General features: G+C 31.8%; 1 protein-coding gene across 6 annotated transcripts in view; it reads left to right on the plus strand.

The window, feature by feature from the left end:
* The window catches only part of LOC139497881 (uncharacterized), a 33,081-nt gene extending 24,476 nt beyond the window's left edge, over positions 1-8,605 (plus strand). For 3 of the 6 annotated variants that reach the window (XM_071286142.1, XM_071286154.1, XM_071286148.1), the window contains one exon: positions 3,421-5,070. In XM_071286142.1, coding sequence (XP_071142243.1) covers positions 3,421-3,699 — 279 coding nt within the window. In that variant the 3' untranslated portion in view covers positions 3,700-5,070. Of the gene's footprint in view, positions 1-3,420; positions 5,071-8,042 lie in introns of those variants that run through there. The other 3 variants (XM_071286123.1, XM_071286136.1, XM_071286130.1) reach the window with 1 other exon arrangement.
* The last annotated feature ends 9,464 nt before the right edge of the window (positions 8,606-18,069 follow it).

An 18,069-nucleotide genomic window follows, 5' to 3' on the forward strand; every position in this document is an offset into this window, starting at 1 on the left:
TCTTTCTTTAATCTTACCAATTGACAAGTGTACATATATCTTCCAGGTTTACTTTATGTCGCACAAAATGTCGACGGTTTAACAAAATAATTTCAGTTATCAGTAATAATTTTCATAGAAGTGTGATCATTTTTCGGCAAACTTTTCAAGTTTTGGCAATAAAACCAGAAATAAACGAGAAAGTACAGCAATTTATATTGTCATTTGAAAGAAATGATTAAGTGTCAATTTGAAATTGACACAATGACATCTTCTGACAGTGCTGCTACATCAGGAAAATTTAACATAATGACGCCATGTTTTGTCAAAACTAACTACCCTTTAAAAAAGGTATGTTATAAAATAATTATTCATTACTACTATGTATAAAAAAAAAACTCATCATAGATACCAGGATTAGAATTTTATATTTACGCTAGACGCGTGTTTTGTCTACAAAAGACTCATCAGGGACACTCGAATAAAAAAATGTTATAAAAGCCAAGTAAACCAGATGTAGTCATCTCATATCTTCGTAACTGATGCCGCACAGATATGAGAAGACTACATCTAATACATAAAAATATGGGAAATATTGATAGAGAGAAAAGTCATTAATTGTTTTCATAACCATGATTCACAATTTAAAATAACAGCAAAACCTACATCATAGCAGTAAATAATGTTTAAGTACCTGTTCGTTATATGGCGTATTTATACATTTCAAGCTGTTATTTCGTAGTGGATTTCTTTTAGACAATAAATTCAAATTAAAAAAATCGCAGCTGTTCTTTCTCAAAAAGATTTTTACAGTGAAGTGTAATGCTAGTGGGACAAATAATATCAAAATTATGGAAACGTCTACGTAATTTCATCCCCTTACTTAATATTTCACGCATTTAATATCAAGAAATAAATTAGGAAAGTGTATCCAATTAAAAATCAAAGTTATACACTGTTCACACTAGGGACTAGACAACGAAAACCAAAGGACGATAACTGTGTCCTTGGACCAGTTGTTGTCCATTTGTTTGATGTGTTTTACCATTTGATTAGGACCTTTTCGTTTTAAATTTTCGTCGGAGTGCAAATTTTTGTGATTTAACTTTTTTTTTATTTTAATCATATAATGAACCAAAATCCAAGGGTTCTGGAAATTGATAACGAGATGCAAATTGACAATCAAAAAGTTCAAAATTGAATTTTACCAATGCTTTAAGATAAAAATTGCAAATAACAGACAGATAATTTCAAGCATTCATTTTTGTATAACTTTTTTTTTTATTCCTGTCAGCAACCAAATAAATAATTAGGGATACTCAAATTATTTGGCCCCTCATATCATAGTTTTAATGGGGAAAAAAATACTTTTGATGAACTGATACTTACAAAAGGAAGAGAGAACATTTTTAGTTACTTAAGTACGCAGTGTGCTCATTACTTATTACGAGGAATACGGGATCAGTAAACCCCACATGAGACGAGAGCGAGCTTAACTCGAGCCCCATATGGAATTTACTGACTTCGTAAATATAGTGTGAAATCACTAATACTCTAGGTATTTTTTTGTTTATCTTACTAACTATCTTAAGTCGAATTTCGGATTATATGAGTGATCATGTCTTCGATATTAAGATCTATTTCCATTGGTCTACATAAAAACAAATACCAACAATAAATAATTGGTCAGCTTTTCATGTGTTTTCTGTATTTTATTTCAATCATTTAGCATCAATGTTTTAATCTTTTGTCTGGGCGAAACATTTCAGATTTATCTTCATAGCAATGTACCTGACTGGGTTTTGATTTAAAAAAAAAAGACCACTGAATAGATATTAGATACACACTGTCTATGTGTATTCTCTTTAAACCAACGATATTCCTAAAAGTGTTGACCATGATATTTTCAAAATTTTTATTCCTTGTAAGCTTTTGTGGCGGAAAAAAATAATTAACAAATATCCAGTATTAAATTGTAATTATGTTCTCTTTAAAGTTATATGTACTTGTGCATACATATTCTGCTTGTTATATCTGATAAGAAGTTGAATTTGTTTGAATGAGTTGGAGGACAGCTGTGATGGTTTCGAGTTTTGGTATCTCCTTATCATTAAAGAAGTAAAACAATAATGATAATGTTTAACATATTTAGCTTGCATATTATGTCAAATAAATAAAAATTACAAACAGAATATAGAGAGGATAGATTTTGATTAATTTTGCTGAAATATATTATAGATATAAGTAGATGCGGTATATGTGCCAATGAGACAACTCACAACATAGAAAGAAACACTATAAAATATCAATTGAAATGGCTTAACTCAGTCAAAAGACATATTAACAGTAGTGGACAAACACTGAACAAATAAATATGATCTATGATACAATGTAAATACAAAGTCAATACAATTAGGGGTGAATAAATAAAAGCAAAAGTAGTATACAGCTGTGAGATGTTAAAGAATTAAAAAAAACCCACTATATCCTTGAAACCAAAAAGCCGCCATATACAATGATATACACAGGACAGGCAAAGGAACATAATTTTGTGGTAAGGTATACAGTTTAAATGGAGAATGGAAATATTTTTTACATGTATTCTTATATGTGAAAATATATGATCAATGTGTTAGTTGTGCAGTAAATACATTTCGTTTAATTACCCGTTGCACAGAATGCTCATAACATCCCTTAGATTTAGCTAGCTTTAATTAAATATAAGAAGAAGTGGCATGAGTGTCAATGAGACAACTTTCATCCAAGTCACAATTTGTAAAAGTACATCATCATAGGTCAAAATAAGGTCTTCAACGCAGAGCCATGGCTCACACCAAACATGTTTGCGCTTTTAGTTTTGCCATAAGGGACTCCGTTTTGAATTTTCCATGGATTTTTTTTGATTTTTTGATTTTTTTCTACTTTTAACAAAAGTTGGCTTTGCTTCAGAATTTTACAAAACATAATGTAACATTTTGCTTGGTTTTTGTTTTGAGTTTGTAATTGTCTTTGACTACACATTGCATCTTTCTTATACTAAAATTATCTAACACGGTTTAAGATTGTTAATTAATCCCATGTCAGTTTATATTCTCTGGCATGCGATATTTTCGGCTTCTCGCAAAATAGATTTTAGCAAGCAATTTCTTTGTACGAACTTCATAATTGGCATCCTGACCTTGTCATATCGGATGACTTTTTGTAGAATTTTATTTGTACTTCAGCTTCGAATCCATCCAGGAGTTCAACAAACAGTCCCTTATTTGGGAAGCTCGCCAGTGGCTAACCTTTATCATATATTACGTTTTTAATATACGAAAAAATGATCTTGATTACAGACCAATGATGATAGTCTGTGATAAATAAATTGCTTTATCATTTGGTCGCTTTGGCAATTACATCTAACTTTATCTATTTAAGTAATAACTATGTCTTTTTCAGAGAAAAATGGACATTATTAAAATGGACATTGAAAAATCTGAATGGGTCAGTATGCCAGTTATGATCAAGCAAGGATATTTTAAAGATGTAAAACAGTTTCTTATTGAATTTCATGCATATCCTGCTGTGTCCTATCTGTTGCAATTGAAATCATTATATGATATAGGATTTAGGATTTTTTGGTACCATAGAAATCCCTTTTGGAAAAATTTGTTTGTTCACAATGATACTCAACACTCTGCTTGCTACGAGGTTCATATGATGAAAGTTGATGTGTAGAACATGAACTGACATGGATAACAAAAATTTGATTTGACATAAAGATAACCATTCCACTACAGAAGGTGTTCTAGTTAAGTGAGAACATCTAAACAACGCAGATGGATATGTTTCACTGAAATGGATAGACTGATGTGTAGCTGGAATGTATTTATTAATGATGTACTGTTTTCTTTAAAATAATATTACATGGTACTAAATAGAAATGATCAGAACTTCTATTTTGTAATTTATGTGATCCAAAACATGGTTTTGTACAACTATTATCGTTTTAATTTTCTTTAGTAAACCCAGCGAGAACCTGGTTGCGAGTCTTATAATACTCATTCCCCTGTGTTTATTTTTATGCCCCACCTACGATAGTAGAGGGGCATTATGTTTTCTGGTATGTGCGTCGTTCCGTCTGTCCGTCTGTTCGTCCTTCCGTCCGTTCGTCCCACTTCAGGTTAAAGTTGTTGGTCAAGGTAGTTTTTGATGAAGCTGAAGTCCAATCAACTTGAAACTTAGTACACATGTTCATTATGATATGATCTTTCTTATTCTAAAACAAAATTAAACTTTTGATCCCATTTTCATGGTCCACTGAACATGAATATTAAAAGTGCGAGTTTCAGGTTAAAGGTTTTGGTCAAGGTAGTTTTTGATGAAGCTGAAGTCCAATCAACTTGACACTTCGTACACATGTTACTTATGATATGATCTTTCTTATTTTAAAACCAAATTAGACTTTTGACCCCCATGTTCATGGTCCACTGAACATAGAAATTAAAAGTGTGAGTTTCAGGTTCAAGTTTTTGGTCACGGTAGTTTTCGATGAAGTTAAAGTCCAATCAACTTGAAACTTAGTACACATGTTCCCTTTTGGTTGATCTTTTTACTTTTATGGCCAAATTATATTTTTTACCCAATTTCATGGTCCATTGAACATGGAAAATGATAATGCAAGTGGGGCATCCGTGTACATTGAACACATTCTTGTTTATATAAACACTAAATATGTTAACATATATAATAATTAATTCATCATATATACCAGGCTTAAAATTGTGTATGCTAGACGAGCGTCTTGTCTGTAGAATACTCATCAGGGAGGCTCGAAAATAAGTTAGAGACGCTAAATCAAAAACAATGTTTAAGAGCATTATGGCCCAACAATTTCTCAAGGTTTGGAAATATACAGCTAAGGTTAATTGGGTTTGCAGTTCTTTAGTATTTCGGAGGGATGCATTCGAAGGAATTCTAAAACAAAATGGAGCGATCAATATAGTAAACCAGTTTTGTTTATGAACTCTTTCTACATGTGAACTTTTCGCTTCATCATACATTTTCGATTATATCAACTAATATAATAAAGAAATCTATTATCCTCTAGTTTGTGTTTATCGTCTAGTTTTACTTTTATGTAGTACAAAGAGTCCCATATTTTATCGTATTTATATATATAATCATTTAACACATATTTTGTCGAAATGCGCATCTGGTGCAACAAAATTGGTACCGTTGATTTTATTAACAATTGTACCTGTTAAATAGATGGAAATTATTGATTTGTTTTGGATGTTAATCTGTGGTTTACATGTCGAAATGTACTACTAGTATCATATTATTTATACATGTATTTTCCTGTCCTGAGTGGTCTTGCATTTATTTGTACTGTATTCCTGTCACGTAAAGTGGCCAATTTAACTGTATTTAAACATTGCCATCTGAGCGAGAGGTTTTGCTAGCCATAAAATTAGGTTTAACCAACCATTTCTTCTTTAACATGTCCTGTACTAATTCAGGATTATAGCAGCTGTTATTAAATAGTTATTTTCTATGTATTTGCATTAACGTTTGTTTTTGTTTCTCTTCAGTGTTCCTGTAATTTCGTTGTTTGTTTTCCTCTTATAGTTGATGTGATTCCCTCGGTTTTAGTTTGAAACTCGAATTTATTTCTCTCTGTCGATTTATGACTTTTGAACAGCGGTATACTACTATTGCCTTATTTATTCTTCACTATGATTCCCAAGTTGAAATAACAGATCCTATATCACATCATAAGTGTTCGGATGCATTAACTTATCTTGGTGTCCATATTTGTCATCCAGCTTACGATGTATTTTACATTTCCTGTTATTAAATATACATTGTGTTATTTTCATCTTATTATGAAGAAATTCTGAGTTTGGGACAGTGCTAACAAATTGCTAATTGGTAGACAAAAGATTCCAAATTATATTTGACCAATTTTAATTCCTACACAGACATGCATTTTACAAAATTCCTTTTTGTTTCATAAATAATGTTTTGTTTAATTCATGAAAAACACTAAAAAAAAGAATTAGTGTTCTAAACTTACATTAACCCTTGTGTCATAGTAATGAAAAAATATTTTGATTGAATTTTTTTTTTATCAAATAGTGCTTTGTGAAGGAAGGGAGAACATAGTTATATTTGCATTTTTGCAATAAAATCTTTAAAAAAATTATAGCTCTTAATATGTGTTAGCTTTTGTGCAGGAACTAAATAATTCAAAAATATACTTGTATTAAATGATATATTTTTTCTGTACAAATTCACATGTACTTGTGCACAAAGACACTGCTTATTTTATCTGGTTTGAACACATAATTTCTTAGATTGATTTTGAGTATCGAGATGATGGTTTTGTGTTGTGTACCTCCTTACCAATAAAAAAAGTAAAACAGTGACGATAATTTCGGTCTATTTCTGAAATTAATTCTTAAATACTTTTGATTTTTTAATCCTGTATGCTAACATTGCCCATGTAAAATTTTAAAATTGTTTGTATAAACATTGAACGACAAAAACATGTGACGTATACAATTTTCTGACGTCAAACACGCGAAGCAATGAATGTGTTTGTAGATAAATGTTTTTGTGTTCTGTTAAATTGTTCCTTTTAAAATTGTTACACGATGATGACTGCTGTACCCATATTTTGACTATTTTATTTATTATGTCTGCTTAGTTCACGCATCATTGTAAATATAACGGAATTTGATGAGACTGTCAACAAAGTGAGAGGTTTAGCGCTATAAAACCAGGTTTAATTCATCATTTTCTACATATGAAAATGCCTGTACCGACAGCTCTTGTCCATTCGTTATTTATGTGTTTTGTCATTTGATTTTGCCATGTGATAAGGGACTTTCCGAATTGATTTTCCTCTGAGTTCAGTATTTTTGTGATTTACCTTTTTTTTTATACATATTCAGGTTGCAGCTCGCTTAATGATGTAAATTAAAATAAAATGTCAAACAGTATATTTTGCAAGTAAACTGCATATTCTAATTGACAACTGACATTTGTCACATGTATAGTCGAGGAATGGGTGATCAAAGTGTAATTGTGCACATTTTGTTGGTTAACCCGGTATAAAGACTGCTCAAACCATCCTCATTAAAGAAGGCTTTACTTCATTGGCTTGAGGTAGAGGGCAGGGTTGAGATCTCATAAAAACATGAATTTTCTGCCGCCAAGCGTTAAATATATCTGTGGAATAGGTTTATTTAGAGGTATCGAGAACCAAATGGTCTACTCAGTCAAACTACTGTATCATTAGCATACAAACACTGTGGTGTCGGATTCAAATCCCGCGCGGACTAGGATTACCAGTCTGTCTGCAAAAGGTCGGTTGTTCTTTATAGCCATTCCTCTACCAATAAAAAAAATGACATCAACGAAATAGAACAATAGCGTTCAAAGTGGCGTAAACACAAATTAATCAATAAATCAATTAACAATTTATTTTCAGTGAGCAATAAATAATTAAAAGGCAATCACTTTTACAGAGAGTAGAAAAATGGGAGAAAAAAACGGCCTTAGTAGCTAAGTAAAAATAAATGGTCGACTTAGAATAGAACAAAACAGTATCAATATAGCTTAGTTAAAAACATATAGTCACCTTTACATTCATTTGTAATCATTACAATGTTTGATAAAAATAAATTTCAACAACCAATTTGAAAAATTCAAGCTTCAAAGTTAGTGTTCTAACTTTGTTACATCGTACACTTTTATTTTAGTTGTACTTCAGCCTATAGAATTGTAAAAAAACAACAAATACTTATTTTGAAAAAAGAAAATCTAACCACATGTTAAAATGCCTGTCCCATCGTCAGGAACCTTATCAGTGGCTTAACGTTACCATATAGTTGGTTTCTAATATAGGAAGATGTGGCCTTAATGGCATATATTTGATAGCTCTGTTAAACTGATTCACATGTATCACATGGACAATTGTCTATTGTTAAAGACCCTTTATTTGCATTTACATGTCTCTGGATAATTTGTTTTTCGCTTTTTATCTATTTAAGTGATAACTGTGTCTTTTTCAGAGTATTATGCATATCATTAAAATGGACATTGAAGGCTCTGAATGGGTCAGTATGCCAGTTATGATCAAGCAAGGATATTTTGAAGATGTAACAATGCTTCTTATTGAATTTCATGCGACGCCTGCTGTGTCTTTTCTATTGCAATTGAAATCATTATATGATATAGGATTTCGGATTTATTGGTACCATAGAAATCCTTTTTGGAGAAATTTGTTTGAACACAATCTAACTCAACACTCTGTTTGCTACGAGATTCATATGATGAAGGTTGATGTGTCAAAAAGGAACTGACATGGATGAAGAACCTTTGATTTGACACCGAAAGGTTTTCTTGTTAGAACAGATCATGAAAACGAGTATGTGTACTAAAATATGGATTGCATGATGTGTAACTGGAATGTATTTATTGATAATATCCTTTCTCCTATTGAAAAAAATGCAAGGTATTATAGAGAAAAAATGGATTAAAACTGTTATTTATTTGATACAAATGTGTCAGTTTTTATATTTTATATTTCACAGTTTCTCGTGAAAATCAATAAAAAAAACTCTTTGCACGAAAATATTTTGAGTGTTTTTCATATTCAATTTTATAGCTATATTAAGTGGGTTTTCTTTTTATCTAAAAGAGGGACAAAAGATACCAGAGGGACAGTAAAACTCATAGATTGAAAATAAACTGACAACGCCATGGCTAAAATAAAAAGACAAACAGACAAATAACAGTACAAAAGACAAAACACAGAAAACTAGAGACTAAGAAACACGAACCCCACCAAAAACTTGGGGTGATCTCATGTGCTCCAGAGGGTAGGCAGATCCTGCTCCACATGTGGCATCCGTCGTGTTGCATTATGTTATTACAAATCTGGTAAATAGCCTAATTCAGTAGGTCACATCCATGAAAAGGGAAGGGTATTGTAGTTACGACATAAGGAACATATTCGATATCATTTGTGAAACGGTTATTTCATAACGGCAAACCAATTCGTGATGGCGTCCGTAATTGTTTTGCGGATATGCTAAATAGGATGCTTACAAGTCTTTATCAATTTTTCCGAAGCTTTGAGTGGTCAAGTTTTTAGTTGTTGCATTCATTTAAATGCGTGTTTACTTGTGAATTCAAATTGAAACTATAATTATCTAAATCAATATTCCAAGGATTAAAAATTACTTCCTAAATAGAGGTACAATAATCGAAGACGGTTAAATTGACTAGAACGTCATTGAACTAAACCTGTAAAGTTTACCTTTTAATTAATCATGTTGATGTATTTTCACGGCCGACACTCGGCTAACCGAGAGTTTGGTCGGTTAATCTATATTGAGTATGTGGCTATATCGGCGGTTGGTCTGTTAATCGGGTTGGCTAAAGTCTGTTAATCAGGTGTTATCGAGAAAATCATTGCAAGGTCAGTATGTTTCATTGTATAACTTTTTAATTATATGTATATCATAAAAACTATTCATGTCTGACAAAACGATTTTGAGTACTGAATCCAGTGGTGTAATTATTTTTTTTCTAGCTTCAATAAACGATCTATAAAATGAAAAGGCGAGTTACTCATCAGTAAATTTATACACATTTTACACACACAAAATGTACATAAAAATGACAAGTTGGTTAAGTTTACTTGCATGCAATATTTTGAACATCGAAAAAAGACAGGCATTATGTTTGTTTACCATATTAACATCGATATGTAAAAAATCTACACGAAAAACTGTATTTTGGAGACATAAATCAATTTTTGATAAAAATGTGGTCTGTTAATTGGTCGGATGTATAAAACTCGGTCTGTTAATTGGTCTGTTAAGAGTTATGAATGACATTACAAGCATAATTTAATTGCTATATGGGGTGTTATCTGAATAAAGGGATAGACTCAAGATTAGTGGCTAGAATATATGGAAACAACACATGAACAATGAAACATAAGTTTAGACAATGGAATCTGAAAATTGATAGAAATGGTTTCAAAAAGTGTAATATCAAAGTAATGTTAATTTCAAAAGACAATACATACCGGAAATAAACTCCTCATAGTTACCAGGATTGAAATTTTATATTTACGCCTTATATTTACGCCAGACACGCGTTTCGTCTACGAAAAACTCATCAGTGACGAAAAAAATGTTTAAAAGGCCAAATTAAATACGAAGTTGAAAAGCATTGAGGAAACACAACTAATACCGGCGTCACACATCAGCGTATAGCACTGGCGTGTTCAAAATCATTTACGCTGCCAATACGCTAGTAATTTTGGATGCATTTAACCTGTCATAATCATATTTGTAACGTGTGCAAAACGAGCTTTAAGCGTGTATTTGGCGTACTAGAAACGTATGTTGGCGTATGTTGTATGTTTTTTTATGCTGCATACAAATTTCCTGGGATTGTAGCGTTCATCAAGCGTATTTACTTTCCTTCATTGGCTAGAGGAATAGGGGGAGGGTTGATATCTCATAAACATGTTTATCCCTGCCGCAATTTTGCGCCTGTCCCAAGTCAGGAGCCTCTGGCCTTTGTTAGTCTTGTGTGATCTAGTATACATATTTTCAAGGGGCCAGCTCAAGGACGCCTACGGGTGCGGGAGTTTCTCTCTACATTGAAGACCCATTGGTGGCCTTGGCCTGCTCTATGGTCGGGTTGTTGTCGCTTTCAAACATTCCCCATTTCCTTTCTCAATTTTACCTTTGTATTTCGACGTACTACAAACTTATGCAACGCGCTTTGAACGATTGCTAAGCGTTCCTATGGCATGCAACTAACGTATACCGACTTTGTCAATTTTCTCTGTACGTTTGATGGACGCCGGTCTATACGCCAATGTGTGACGCCGGTAAGGTAATCTATTCCTGAGGTAGAAAAGCATTAGTATTTCAAAGAAAACGCATGGAATTTAACCAGCTGCATTGCAACACATGACAGATTCATAGATGTAGCAGACTTTGAACAGACAACAAAAAAATAAGGCTGATTGATAACTTGGCGTAAATAATAAATTCGTGCGAATTCGAGCGGCCAATCAGTCCATATAACGCTATATTGAAGTGACACACCCTTCAATGAAATGCAAAGAAATAAAATTAAAATAAAAGTTCTCTTTCTATAAGGATACTGTTGCACCGTATTGTAATTTTTTCGTCACAAGTAAATCTCATTTTTTTCAATGTGAAAATATGAACTAAAGGTACATGTAGTAAGACTATTGTCGTGGCTAAATAACTCTTAACTGACACGATTTAAATTGTCCAACCCATTAACAGACTGTATTCCCCTAATATTCATTAAAATGTGGTATTACTCAACTTATATAATAATTATGAAATATATACCAATGACAACTATTTTTTTAGAACCAAAGTACTATTTTGTGTCCTTTAAATCATATATAAAAATGTTTTTTAGCCTTTTATCCAAAATATTGCTATGCGTACAAGCATAAAAACCACATACTTGCGAGACGCCTTTTCATTTTACTTAAAACTGCGCAGGCTATGCATTTTTTTACTGGTGGAAAATGTTCTATGATAGATATCATTTTGTCAGACACTTTTCTTTTTTTGATGTGGTTCTCATAATATGGCAAAAATCTGTATATTTAACTGAGTTTAACATTAAATTGTGAGTTTTACTCTTAACAGACGTATAACCAACCCGATTAACAGACCAACCGCCGATATAGCCGCATACTCAATATAGATTAACCGACCAAACTCTCGGTTAGCCGAGTGTCGGCCGTGATTTTATTCTCCTTAAAACAGAGTCGAAAAATAACTAAGGACCAGTCAGCATACCAAACACAACATAGATGCATAGACAACTGAGCTAAATCCATAAATGCATTTGTATTGACATCAAATTTAAAGTGTCTTTAGTTTATTTGTATCATTTGGTTGCTGTCTTTTGGATGAATACTCCTATCATTTAAATTCCTCAAAAGTAAAAGCAAAAGGAAAGGGATGACTAAAATTATTTTACTTGTTACAATGCCCGATATTAAAGGCAAATCACTATCAAAGCAATCATGATAAAAAAAACTGATTCTAAGGAGAAGTGTATAAACTAGGAGATATATATGCGCATGTACAACGTTCAATATAAAGTTTCACACTTTACGGAAACTCAAATCAATCCTTTTGTCGGAAAGTTTGTTCGCAACTGAACCTCATTTTCAGCGTTTGTGTGCAAGTCCATATATGAATTAAATTTACTTGTATCTGTGTTATCTTTTATCATTGTTACCAAAATGTAGTTGTTTAGTGAGAGTGTCAACGTATATTCGTTCCATCAGAAGAATAGGAAATGTATAGGTCCAGTTAACATCAATGGTCGAAACATTTCAAGATTCACTGCATTAACAAATAATAGTACACAAAATACAATATAGAAAACTTAAGACTAATCAACACGAACCAAAATCTGGGGGTCATCTCAGATGCTCCGGAAGGGACACAATCTACGACATTGCTTGGATTGAAAACGCCTTGATTACAAACATCACTTAAATACTATCAACAAAACCAAAACCTGTTAATTATTTGTTGTCTTCTTTTCTGTATAATAATTATCAATGTTAATAATGAAGAGAACGAATATCTTATAAGGCATCCCCTAAAATCGTTCAACCGTATCACAGAGTAAACAGAAGTGGACAATTGGTGTATCATTGTATAGGATATCATGTAAAATCATTCAATCGTATCTCAGAGCAAACATTAGTGAACACTAAGCGCATACATACATTGTAAACGCTTAATGAAAAGAGAACTGTTATTCATCATAGTGATATTGAGTTATAGACTCAATAAGTCAGTTTATATGGTTACAGCATTAAAAATGACACTGTGTAGAAATTAAAAAAATATAAAAAGAAATACCGAATTATGCAAAAGTTAAAATCAAGTAAAATAAAACTAAAAGTAGATGTGTTGTAACAACACAAATGCAACAATCTATAGCTTTTTGCATGAATCAGCTAAGAGATTATAAACACAAACTTGGCATTACTCTCTAATGTACCAAACATCAGATTACGATCTGTTAACTAGATTTGTAAAATATCTTTATACTCTAAATTACTAAAAATTATATCAAAGTTAGCAGGCATAATAAAACTTACGGTCAACCGTTCGATTTAAGAATGACTTAATAGCGAATATCCGAAATGGGCAGACGCCCCATTTACAGTTTTGTTCCCATGATTATTTTTTTTTATAATAATTTGCATACAAATTAATTTACCCATTAGATTAAAATATGTTATACACAATACACCTTTATTTGATACTTTTAGTAATAAATGAGATCGAAACGTGAAACATTTACTCAACGTTTCGGTTTCTTGGACATTTCTTTTCACGGTGTTTTGTAAAAACATTTTGAATATCGTCTTTACATAGGTATGCCTTAAAATTTGTGTCACGCTTTGATCTTTATAAATAATATTTTTTATTACATGTTCATCATTTGGAAAAAAAGACGGCATTTTTGGACGATATTGATGGTATTTAAAAAAAAAATTGTATTTGTTCATTTATTTTGGTACAAATAATTTTCATACATAATCGATCAAAATTTTATTTTACAGAAAAATCAAATGACTCTTTTTCTAGGTATTGATTAAATCAATCAAAAACTTCATTATCTCCCGATACATTACAGTTTTTGGTCGCGAAAAGTAACATGTTTCGTTAGTGACGTCATTACTGTGACTGTATCGGATGTCCCTTTAAAAAGGTGCAATGATGAGATTCAAACGTTTACAAGACTGTTGCTAATTAGGCTAATATTGTTCAAAATATGTTTTTTTAAAGTCATTATGATTATCAAACTTCACTTGTGTTGTATACGTAAATATTTGATAATAAGGAAGTTTGTACTGGTAAATGACTAATGAGATAACAACACAACAAGTAAACGAAACCAATACATTAATAACATATGAAACTTACTTGAAAATACTTGTTGAAATCGGGATTTCATTTCCTAATTTTCAATTATTTGTGCTAAAACGACAGAAAAGAAAATGACAATTAAGAATTTCTGTTCAGTATAGTAAAAGACTGAATAACGTTTATTCCTTAATTATTTCTAGTTTACATTAGAAAATAAACTCATCATAGATACCAGTATTAAATTTTGTTTTTAAGCCAGAAGCGTGTTTCGTCTACAAAAGACTCATCGGTGAAAAATATTTCGAAATATCAATTTTCGCATAACAAAATAACAAAACATAAATAACAACAGACTACTAGCAGTTACTGACATGCCAGCTCCAGGCTCCAATTAAACTGAATGAAAAATAATGTCTTCATTCGAAACAGCAAGGGTTTGATACGCCTCTACATTGTCACACATGCTAGTCAAATGTAATCATGCAAACCAAAACCTTTACACTAGCAGTTTCCTGTTTAATAATGAATAATGATATTTTATACGGAATCAAGTAAAATCATTCAAGCGTAACGTGGAGTAAACAGATGTGAACACATGGCTAATACATATACGGTATATCATAGACTTTTAATACAGATAGGATTATAACTTGATCACCACAAACAGTTTATATTGATGTTGTCAAATTTTATTTAAGGGGCATAAATAATCCTATTGTAATGGCTGCCGTCATGATAAGGCGAAATGGCTGCTATGCAAAATAGCAAAGTACCCAGAATTTTGCTTTATGGAAAACGATTCTGACGAATGCAATAAATGGGCGTAGTTTACATTTATTTGAAACATTCCTAGTTATATCGAAAACAAGTTCGACATACAACCTTAGTTTTTAAGGTAAAGTTCAATGTAAAAAATAGTTTTTTTTATATTCAGTTGCAAACGAGTATTAATCATTGTTTGTAAAGAAAAATTTTGAAGAGGCAAATTAACAAGACAATAATGGGTTAAGAACATTGAAAAGAGAATATAGGACTGCTACATCATAAAATTATTGTTAAATCTTCATTTTGACTTTTAAAAGATGCATTGTTGAAAATGGAAATTTTTCACGATTGTTATTTAGATTCTTATTTGTATGATATTTATAACAATGAACCTTCAGTAATTTTTAAACCGATTTCAAAATATTTCGTTTCTATGTGGCATGATAAAAGGAATGCACTGTGATGTATGTTACCTCTTTTTAGTAAAGAACAAAGATCAGATATTTTATGAAAAGTCACCTATACGATAGCAAAAGAACAAGTAAACAAAACTTAACCATCACACATACTTGAAAATACACGATAAATCTGGGATTTAAACGCTATTTTTTCAAATATATAAGATTAAACGACAAACTAGAAGAAACTAGAATTTTCAAATTTTCTGTATGTGGATAAAACTCATAACACTATACGCTTGTGTAAAGTTTTTAAAATCATTTCAAAAATTGGGATATTTTTTTATCTAAAATATCATATCAGAGGTTATAATCAATCAAACCTGAACTATTTCATTAATAATTTATTGTTTAATGATAATCGATATTGATAATAAATATATGAAATAATGTATCGGGTTAATCATGTCAAATCATTCATGCATATCTTAGAGTAAACAGTGGTGAACAAATAGAGTCAACATATATGCAGGCTTTTGATCCAAGTATAAAAGTCATTAACCACTACAAATTTTTTTTGAAAAGTCGTTTACACGAACAAAAAAATAATCTCTGGAACAGACATTATCAAGATGCTTGATTTCTTGATTCATATTATATTTTTTACGTATGGAGAACGTGTTTTTTTATCAAACAATCGGTATTACCATTGGAATAAACTATGCACCTCTACTTGTCTAATTGTTCCTTTATGAGGCTGACTTTATACAGGAACGTCTTAGAAAGAAAGAAAAAAAGTAAACATGTTGAACGCATCTATCCCATTGAACTTAAGATAAAAGATACAACAGATAAAGTTAAATATGTCCCATATCTTGACTTCTATCTAGAAATTGACAATAGAGTCGGTTGAAAACAAAACTTAACGACAAAAGAGATGATTTTAGCTTCCCAATTGTGAATTTTTCATTTCTATGTAGCATCACCTGCATACGGAGTAATTATCTCCTAATTAATACGATATTCCAGGGCTTCTATTTCCTATAAAGATTCCATTGATAGAGGGTTGCTGCTCACGAGGAAGTTATCAATACAAGAGTTCCAAAAGGTGAAGCTGAAATCATCCCTTCGTACATTTAACGGACGCCATCAGGAGTTGATCGTTATTGAATATCCGTTTCACAGATGATAGCGGATATGTTCCTTCGGCCGTACTTAAAATCCCGTCCCTCCTACGAGTGTGACTTACTGAAAAAGTAAAATCATAAGAATACTGAACTCCGAGTTAATAAGACTTATTAACGGGTTTGAACTTACAAAAGGAACACGACAAGTGCCACATGTTAAGCAGGATCTGCTTACTCTTCTGGACTATCCCCCAGGTTTTGTGCTAGAAATGCCAAGTGCTCTCCTTGGTTTTGGATTTGTTTTATTGGTCAATGTTTGACATTCCTCATCTTTTTGTCGAACTGAAACTAACTTGAAAATATTTGTTGAAATCAGAATTGTTTCTGCTAATTTTCCATCATAAGTGGTAAAACGACTTGAACGAAAATGATTGTTTAGAATTTCTATTAGGAGGTAAAAGACTTAACAACGTTTGTTGCTTATACTTTTTCTGCCTTTTAAATTTTAAAGATTATTCCGAATTTTCACGCAATAGAGATAAATAAACAATCTCCGACTTTCCATGGGTTTGATACGCCTCTACATTATCACACATGCTAGTCAAATGTAATCATACAAACCAAAACATTTGCATTATCTGTTTCCTGGTATATAATGGCTAATGATATTGTATACGGAAGCAAGTGAAATCTTTCAAGCGCAACATCGAGTAAACAGATGTGAACACATGGCGAATACATACCTGGTATATCATAAACTTTTACAGCCGATTGCATTGAGTGTGCAAACAAAGGTAATATCTTTGGTTAACTTGCTTGCTAGCTAAACCGTGAAGTCATTACTTGGTCAGGTAAACTACCCTCCTTTAAAAAAAGACTAATCTAACAGATAACCAATCTTTCTGTCTGTACAACTATACTACTTCGAAAGGAGGGTAGTATAACATACCTAATAATGACATCAAGCTAGCAAGAAAGTTATTCAAAGATATTACCTTGCCCACACACTAAATGGATACGGCTGTCATACAGATATGAATATAACTTGATTACCACAGATAGTTTATTTTAACGTTGTCCATTTGAAACTGATACAATGAGAAATCTTTCAATAAATAGAATGTTAGAAGAACGAAGGTAGAATAACAATTTCAAAGCATGTATACATTAAGAAGTGTTGATGCTATACAATGTACTAATACGCATAAAGAGAACATATGGAGCTCCTGATCTGAAAATTATGTTAATTTTTAGGTAATTGTCGAAACGAAACAGTTTTTGTTTTTAAAGAAACCTGGTCTGATAGTTAATTAAGAAATTATAAAAAAACAAAGAGATTTTAAGATAAAAGATACAACAGATACAGTTAAATAGGCCTAATATCTTGACTTATATCTAGAAATTGACAATGAGGGTCGGTTGAAAACAAAACTTAACGACAAAAGAGATGATTTTAGCTTCCCAATTGTGAACGTTTTATTTCTATGTAGCAACATTCCAGCATCGCTTGCATACGAAATAATTATTTCCAATAAATACGATATTCCCGAGCTTGTATTTCCTATTAAGATTCCATTGATAGAGGGTTGCTACTCACAAGGAAGCTGTTAAAACAAAAGTTTCAAAAGATGAAGCTGAAATCATTCCTTCGTACATTTGAAGGACGCCATCACTAGTTGGATGACTTTTATGGAATATCCATTTCCCAGTTGACAGGGGATATGTTCCATATGTTATACCTAAAATCCCGTCCCTCCCACAAATTTGACCTACCGATTAAGACTTATTACCGGCGTTTGTACTAACATAAGCAACACGATGGGTGCCACATGGTAA

Source organism: Mytilus edulis, chromosome 1 (assembly GCF_963676685.1).
Source record: "Mytilus edulis chromosome 1, xbMytEdul2.2, whole genome shotgun sequence".
In the NCBI taxonomy this organism is placed as follows: domain Eukaryota; kingdom Metazoa; phylum Mollusca; class Bivalvia; order Mytilida; family Mytilidae; genus Mytilus; species Mytilus edulis.